General features: G+C 48.1%; 1 protein-coding gene across 1 annotated transcript; it reads right to left on the minus strand.

Moving 5' to 3' along the window:
- Positions 1-201: 201 nt before the first annotated feature.
- Ptf1a (pancreas associated transcription factor 1a) lies at positions 202-2,094 on the minus strand. Its single transcript, XM_048461046.3, has 2 exons — positions 1,107-2,094; positions 202-753 (listed from the first exon to the last, which is right to left on the minus strand). The coding sequence occupies exons 1-2, from the start codon at positions 1,879-1,881 to the stop codon at positions 554-556; spliced, it is 975 nt and encodes a 324-aa protein (XP_048317003.1). The 5' UTR covers positions 1,882-2,094; the 3' UTR covers positions 202-553.
- Positions 2,095-8,796: the final 6,702 nt, after the last annotated feature.

Below are 8,796 nucleotides of genomic sequence, written 5' to 3' on the forward strand. Positions count from 1 at the left end.
TTGAGATCCACGATGACAGATGAGTGGCTATCAGAAAGCATAGCTTTATTCTCCCACCTACAAGCACTCCCATTTAGATCAAATCTAAATGAAATATAGTTTACTCCTAGACGGTTAGAATTTCAGCCTCTATTTTTGTCACTTTAAAGAAAGTTAATTCTTTTGAATACAGTTACTCCTATGATCTACTAAACAAACAACTTATAGAAACAAGAGCGAATAGCATTTATTAACAACACGTAGAAATAAGTCAGATCTGGCTTTAAATAAGCTTGAAATTTTCTGACCAGAGTTCTTCCAACAACTCAAGAGTTCTGCCAAAGGTGCCGGGGAAAATCATCCACTGTTGCATATTATAGAATATCATGATAAATTATATAAATTATATATTTAAAAAGAGACAATCTATTTCATTAACTCAACACAATAATAAATAGATAAATAACACAGCTGATTGCCATTAGAAAATTGTGATCTTTAAATTACATTTACATTATAAGTATTTACACCGCACAATATGCACAAAGACACAGCTGGCCTGGTGTGAGCTTTCTCAGGATACAAACTCAAAAGGTGGTTCGTTCTCTATGTTGTCGAAAGATTTACTGTTGAGTTTTCTGGGGTCCTCTGGGGTCCACACTTTAGCTGTACGGATAATATTTTGTTCTTTGAGCTGTTTCTCATCAGTCCATGAGAGAGAGTGCCCAGCAAGAGGAGGGAGGCCATAATCCGGGTCACTGGGGGAGGGCGAGCCTGGGAAGGAGAAAGGAGAAAACAGATTGTGAACACCCAACTACGTTCCCAGTAGTCACCCATGGTCCTTCAGTCTGCTCTGAAGCAAGCAACTGAGACACTAACTTCTCTACTCCACCTCTCAAACTCTTAGCACCCTCTCCCTGAAACCAAAGGAGGTGCATGTCTGACTAGGACGCACGTCCTCCAAGCTTGGGTCAAGTATCAGAAAACAGAATCGAAAAGGTCGTCCTAAAGGTTCCTAGTGCCCACCCATGGTCTACCCTTATCAATCAGCCCTGTGCGCCAGACCTCCTAACTTTCTGTCTCCGTCCTGTTTCCCTCAGCTGATACTAAGACTCAGAAGCACTTACGGGTGCCTCGATGGCAGATGATGACCTTCTGGGCCTGGTTACCCGGGCTGTCCCCACCCAGGTGCCTGCTGCCACCTGGGCCCCCGCAACCACCTGTGCCACCACCGCGCAGTGGCAGGTCTGCTTGCACCAGCTCGCTGAGGAAGTTGATGTAGCCTATGGCCAAGCGCAGTGTGTCTACCTTGGAGAGGCGCTTTTCGTAGGGCAGCGTGGGGATGTGCGAACGCAGCCCCTCGAAGGCGTCGTTTATGGACTGCATGCGGCGCCGCTCGCGCACATTGGCTGCTTGTCGCAGCTGCTGCAGCTCCGCCTCGGAGCGCACACGTCGCCGTCGCCGCGCTGCCGCCGCTGCAGCCGCCCGGTTCAGACCACGGAGCCTCGCCCCAGGGGACAGTACCGCGGTGCAAGGGTAGGCAAGGCACGAGGGTGGCGAGCCGGGCGAGTAGGGGAAGCCGCCTACGGGGGCCCTTGCCTCACAGCAGTAGCTGCCGCTGTCCTCGGGCTCGCTGGGGTCCCCCAAAGGCGGCGGAGCGAGCGCATGCGGGGCGGCCGAGGGCGCGGGCTGCAGTAGCAGGCACGCGCCGTCGCGGTAGCAGTATTCGTGCAGCTGGTGACTGAGGAACTCCACCTCCGCCTGCTCATCCCCCAGCAGTTCGTCGCCGTCCTCCAGTGGGTCCCGAGAGGACTGATCGGTGAAGAAGTCTTCCTCATCGAAGTAAGCAGACGGGAATGTGTCCAAGCCCCCGGGAAAGTGCTCCAACAACACGGCGTCCATGACGGCCGCCGCCGAGGCCCAGGGAGACTACTGGGCTGCTATGGGTGACGCTTGGTGAAAGATCCGTGGCAGTTCGGGCAGGTCCCGCAGCCCCTCCCTCGTGGAGCTGGCACTGGAGAAGGCGAGGAGACTGCGGGTCCCCGCCCCAGGGCCTCCCTGAAGTGCGCTGCTGCTGGCTCTGGCTGGCGCTGGGGCTGCACTGGGGAGGGCTGGGACCCGCTTTTTGGAGCTGAGGGCTGGCACGCGAGGATTCTTATAACTACATCCACAGGCGCGTGCCAGGGACCCCGCGCGCCAGCCAATCAGAGCGCGTGGAGTGGTCGGGGAGGGGACCCGCAGGACTGGCAGCCGCAGGGGCGCTGTCCTCAGTTCCCAGTTCCCGCAGCTGAGCGAGGTGCTTTCTTTGGTACCTGCCCAGCGCTCAGCTCCCTGCACTACTTACAGCCCGTGACGCTCGCCTTGGGTCCTCAGTGCTGCGCGGCGCAGCCCTGGGTTTTCTCCACTGAACTGGAACATCTAGCAGAGGTCCTAGGCGCGAGGGACTGGAGTTCCGGCCAACCAGCCTCCAGCCGGCAGCCTGAGCAACCCAAGGGTGACTGTTCTCAGAGACCGGTCGGAGATGTTTCTTTTCATACCCCGGGCATAGAACGGGTGCTCTAGCATGGATCGGGTTTGGGGCTTCCATGCCATCATCAGACCCTTCCAGGACTCTTGCAAGCTCGCGAAGGATGCACAGAGGTTTGATAGTGACCTAGTACTACTCCCGAAGAGTTCCAGACGCAGCGCGGGGAGTAGGTGCCATGTCCAAGGGCGCCACACGGAGTTGGTCTGCTTCCCACTGCCCTCTCCGGCCCCAAGAGAGGGAGACCAGACAGGAGGGGCAGGTTCCAAAGCAGCGCCGTGGGGTGTGTTTCTTCCACAAGCAAATCCAGACCCTGGGGGTTCTGAGCAATAAACCCGCTACAAAAGAAGTCAATTGAATTGTCCAGTGCTGAGCAGTCAGGAGTGGGGGTTGGGAGGTGCCATTGTAGTTAAAGAGCAGTGTAAATGATTTTCAAAGCCCGGGTTTCACCTTTCTGACTGGCCACCCGACCATCTTTGAGTGACTTCTCCCCCCTCCCTCGCCCTTTCGACCTTACTTCCTATTTTCAGACACCATTAAACGAACGCAACCAGCCCCAAGACACACTTTCTCACAGACTGAAGGGCAACAAAGAAACACTTGTTCAAGGTCGCGGCAGTTCCACCCTGGGAGAGTAAACGCCACCAGGACCAGTCCAGCGGTCTTTCAGCCAAGGACTGGTGTTGTCATTACGGAGCCTGCCGCTTCTCTTTTCAGACAGTTTTCCTCAGAGGCGTCCCGAGATATTCACGCCCACGAGTTAAGAAAGTGTCTTAAACACGTCTCATTTTGGAAATTTCACCGTAGTCAAACAGAATTCCAAGGTCCAGGCATTAGGGCCAAACAATGTCTAAAACTAGATCAGAAACTGAGCGTCCTTGACTTGTGGAAACCTCCAGACATTTTAACCCAAAGACCACGGTTTCACAGTAGGATCCTTCATGTATTAGATTTTCAGTCTGTGTCCTCCTTCGTACCTCAGTGGCTATCCGTAAAGGGGTCAAAGGTGGACAGGTTCCCTGTGATGGCGGGAGGATACCATGGAATATTTTTTTTTACTTAGATGTTTCTGTGATCTCACCGGGGTGGAATAGCAGGGGGAGCTGTAGGTTCCAGCTGTTGGCATGCACCCAACTTTCTTACACTGAAAAACACCCAATGCCTGGGCATGGTAGTCCATGCCTATCACTCCAGGACTCCAGAGGCTGAGGGAGGAGAATTGTGAGTTCAAAGCTAACCTGTTTAAAAGCAAAGGTGAGGGCATAAAAAGTTCTCCTTTCCTTACTTAATTAGAATAGAACTAAGCGAATCAACCTGAGGATTTGCGAGAAGAATAAATAACCAGGGCAGAGAATACTGGATTTGAACTTACAAATACCTTCTTGGAGAAGTAAGAAAATCCCCTCTGGTGGGTGTAGGTGATGCTTGAGAAAGTGTATTTGACTCCTTGATACATTAGTGGGGTGCTGAGAGATTTGAGAGTGATTGTATATGAGTATCTTTGTAGTTAATAGGATTGTTAATAAATTTGCTTCCTTATGGGAAACCATCCTAATTGGTGTTTGGCAGAAAGTTCCAGAAATGCTTTTTTGGCAATCAAATGAGATGATGGGACGGGAGGTCACTCCTGGTGGAAGCCGGCTGGGTAAGAATGGGGGGTAGGATTAGAAAAGAAAGCACTGGCTTGTTTTGTGTGTAACCGGTTGTTGCTCCTGTCCTTCCTAGCTGCACAGTGGTCTTGGTCTTGTCAGGAAGCAAAGACAAGACTTCACACACACACACACACACACACACACACACACACACACACACACACACCCTAAGTAAGACATGATTATTCTTCCGGGAATAAAGAGAATTTTCTCCGGGTCGCTAGAGGTCACAACAGTGTGACCATCCTCTGCCATTCCAAGTGACAAGCTGGATGAGAAGGCTGAAACTGAACCTTGTCCTGGCAGATGAGATGCTGCTATTCTTATTCTGTTCCTTTTTCCATCATTGAGAATCCTCGGGGCACTGAGAAAATATGCACATACCTACTATCAAAATCCTTAGGTAGTCCACATAGAGAGAAAGCTGGTCACACTATTCCCTGACGAATTCAGACCTGCCTTTCTCTCCACTCTGTCTTGAGAGGGAACATTCCCAAACCCCACAAAGGATTTTCATCTCACTAAAAGATGGCATCCTCTGTTCCCATGGAGAACAGCAGAGTGAGCCCCAGCTACCCTACTGCCAAGTCCTGCTGACACTTCTGGACTCTTCCATGCCTTTCAGTAGGGCCTCCTTACCTCCTGGGACTGCTCCCAGGTCTCAGTCCAGCTACTGGGTTTTCAGTACCAAAAGCACTGGCAAAGGCCACTGGACTTGAGCCTGGGCCTCCCACCTCAGCCCTTCGGTTCTCATTAACTCCCCCAGAGCCTTGGGACTGCAGTCTTCACTTGTTTCCTCAGATATTTCGGGTCATTTCTCAGAACAATGACGGGAGGGCTAGAAATCAGGCCTCTGACTGCCCCCAAATGAATTGGGTGAGGGATATTAGTGAGGATGGGGCCTCAGGCCTCTTGCTTTCTCACTGAATGTTCTTGGTGCCGCACAAGATGCCACAGTTGCCCTTCTGGAACTCAAACAGTCCCAGCCTTTTTGCGCATAGCATCCCACATGCCTCCCTAGTGCTTGCAAGCAAGTGTCTGCTGTGGGACTCAGTGCACCTCCAGCCCCTAAATGTGTTCCAGTTCCTTGTAGTTTAAGCTGTCCTTTTATCCCTTCATGTCAGAGTAAAAGCAGGTCTATGGTTGTCCTCTCCTGTTTCCTTTTCCTTCTCTTTGCCACATCCACATCCCTAGTCTGGGGTAACTTTTTTTCTTTGCTGGAGTGTCCAGTATACTCATCAGTCTGCTTTTTAAAAACCCTCACACTCCAAAACAAGGATTTGAAAATAGAACCAGAGTTGATGCTGATTGACTCCTAAGGTCCAGTGAGCGTCGGTGACTTCCCTAAGTGATGTCAAAGCCAGTCCACTGACTGCTGAAAGCAAGCACCTACTCTCCTGCCTCCACTTCATCAGGGGTGTTTGTACTGATGTGCAATGCACCTGTACCGATATACTGAAGTCCATTCAGGCCTCTGATAAAGCAACTCAAGAGATCAGTACTCACCCAGCCCTGCCCTGTATTCACTCTCTGGATCACTGCTGACTCTGTAAATGACATCTAAAGAAGAAATCACTCAGTGGTGTCACACCCAACTTGAAGCAAAGGATGCTAAAAACACTTTGGGAACCAGCAAAAGTCTCTGACCACTGGTGTCATACTCTGTAGATTAGAGGAATTTCCATCTAGAAGACTCACCCTGTTAGTGCAGCCTCTCCTCCCATGATGACCCTCAGAGATGTCAAACTCCTTATGTTGATGTTGGGGATGGAGCCTGGGGCCTTGTACTATATGCTTATGTAGGCTCCCAACTCCATCCTGAACTCCACACCACATGAAGACTTTCTCCCCGCCTCACTTTGCTCTCTACCCTGGATTGTCATCTTCTGAGCAGCTGTGCCTTCAGATGCCGTGTTATTGTGTCTTCAGCTCTGGGAACCCCATGACTCTTCTCTCCGATAGCTGTGAGGTCCTTGTTTGACTTAAAGACTTTATTTTAGAAGATTCTCAAATAGGGCTGGAGAGATGGCTCAGCGGTTAAGAGCATTGCCTGCTCTTCCAAAGGTCCTGAGTTCAATTCCCCGCAACCACATGGTGGCTCACAACCATCCGTAATTAGGTCTGGTGCCCTCTTCTGGCCTGCAGGAATACACACAGACAGAATATTGTATACATAATAAGTAAATAAATATTTTAAAAAAGAAGATTCTCAAATATATTTCTCACTCATCTTCATAGTTCTTCAAGATAAGGGAGCTCCTTTTTATTCTACAGAGGACCACATGAGAGTGTACACTGCTTGGCCCATTAGCTCTAAATTTTTATTGGCTAACTCTTATATTAATTTAACCCATTTCTATTAATCTGTATATCACCACATGGCGGTGGCTTACTGGGTAAAATTCAGCACATCTACCTCTAGCTGCGGATCCATAGTGTCTCTCTTACTCTGCTTCCTTTCTCCCAGCATGCCATTTAGTCGTCCCCTCTACCCTGCCTAGGTCTGTTTCCCTATAGCTCTGCTATAGGCCCAAAGCAGTTCCTTTATTAACCAATGAAAGCAACACAAAGACAGAAGGACCTCCCACACCACTTCATCTACTGAGCTGTCTTCACACAAGCCCCATTTTAAATTTTAAAAGATCATTTCCAAGTAAAACGCTTCCCAGTGACTAAGTGACTGGATCCAAGTGACACAGCTCACATTCGGGTCCATGATAAAAACTGAGCATAGCTGGGCGGTGGTGGTACACTCCTTTAGTCCCAGCACTTGGGAGCAACAGGCAGGTGGATCTCTGTGAGTTCGAGGTCAGCCTGGTCAATAGAGTGAGTTCCAGGACAGGCTCCAAAGTTACAGAGAAGCCCTGTCCAAAAACAAACCAACCAACCAACAAACAAACAAACCAACTGAGCAGATTCTCAGCACCATGGGGAGGGTCTCTCCTGGGAGATACTTCCTGCTCTGAAGATGCTCATCTGGGGGAGGAATAGTCACTTTTCCTCAGAAATTGGTAGTTTTTCTATGCTCCAGTGGATAGCATCACACCCCTGCCCATAAGGACAGCTTTAATCAGGCTGAGTGGGTTAGACACACACACACACATACACACACACACACACACACACACACACACACACACACAAGTAGGTAGGAAGACATGTTAAGAGGGGCTGAGGGGTTGGGAGTCAAAATAATTAAAATACATTATATAGCAAGTATAAAATATTCAAATTCATAGAAATATTTCAAAAAACGTAAGTCAGACCTTGTCCTAATGGGACTGGGGCAAGAGATGCAAGGTAGCTATGATACAGAATCTTCTTTCCTATCTTACATTTCTTATTGTTAAACATTAATCTTTAAAGGAGGAAATGCCTAAATGCCAATATAATTATCCTAATAAATGTTTTCTGTCATGCCAAGGTCTGTTTGAAAAACTACAAAGCTTCTGAGCTCTGTCCTTCAGACCCGTTTTTCTGGGAGGTGTTTGAACTTCGGTAATGCAAACACGGCTAGTCATTAACACCAGACGTTCCTGTCTCCATCTCTCTACTGAGCCACAGGAAGAGGAGGAAGGAAGTGCATAGAAACAAGAACTTGCTTTTTTTTCTGCTTCCTCTCAACGCCATATGCGTTTGCTCACTGTATGTCATTGGTGAGGTTTCTGGTGATCATGCAATGTGATGTTTAGCAGAAATGGGACACAGGGCACTGAAACAGTATATAAGACACATGGTTAAATGAAAGAAGCCAGAGTGAGTAACTTGTTCCAACTCGCATTTACAGAAGACAACAGAGTTGGTGTAGGACTTATTGGTACAACTTTGCCTATTATTCACAGGATTCTGGGTTCAACCCTCAGCACTTCAAGACAAAAAAGGGGAGCAGAGGGCTGGAGAGATGGCTCAGTTGTTAAGAGCATTGCCTGCTCTTCCAAAGGTCCTGAGTTCAATTTCCGGCAACAACATGGTGGCTCACAACCATCTGTAATGAGGTCTGGTGCCCTCTTCTGGCCTGCAGACATACGCACAGACAGAATATTGTATATATAATAAATAAATATATATTTTTTAAAAAGGGGGGAGCAGATACTGAATACTGAATATGCCAGTATATTTGTGCAGGAATCAAATAGCTCCGGATGGATACACAAATACTAATGACATGGATTGTATCAAGAATGAAATTAGGAACTAAGTGAACAGATTTTCTTACTGTAAACTCTTCTGTGCCTTCTGGATTTTGGAACATGGGAATATGTACATAGAGAATTTTTTAGTTTAATGAACATTTTTAAAGAAAAAAATGGAATTTATGATCTCTTTGTGTAAACCCTAAAGGATCTATATATAAGCTTGTGTCATCTTCAAAAATGATCCAACAGCCTTTGCTAGAACCATTGAAGAGTCTCGGGGGATGCCTTGAGTCCTTTCAGTGACCAGGTCTCTCGTGCTGTACGGTTAAACTGGGATGACTTTGGAAGAAAGGTTGTTTTCTCTATAAAATTAATATTGGACAAACTTTAGAGAAATTTTAAAGAATATTCAAATTGAGTCAGCGAGCTAGCTCAATGGATAAACTTACAGCCTGAGTTCCTAGAGCCCATGTGGTAGAAAGGATTTTCTCCCACAAGTTGTCCT

The sequence above is a fragment of the Myodes glareolus genome, chromosome 14 (assembly GCF_982192425.1).
Source record: "Myodes glareolus chromosome 14, mMyoGla1.1, whole genome shotgun sequence".
Lineage (NCBI taxonomy): Eukaryota > Metazoa > Chordata > Mammalia > Rodentia > Cricetidae > Myodes > Myodes glareolus.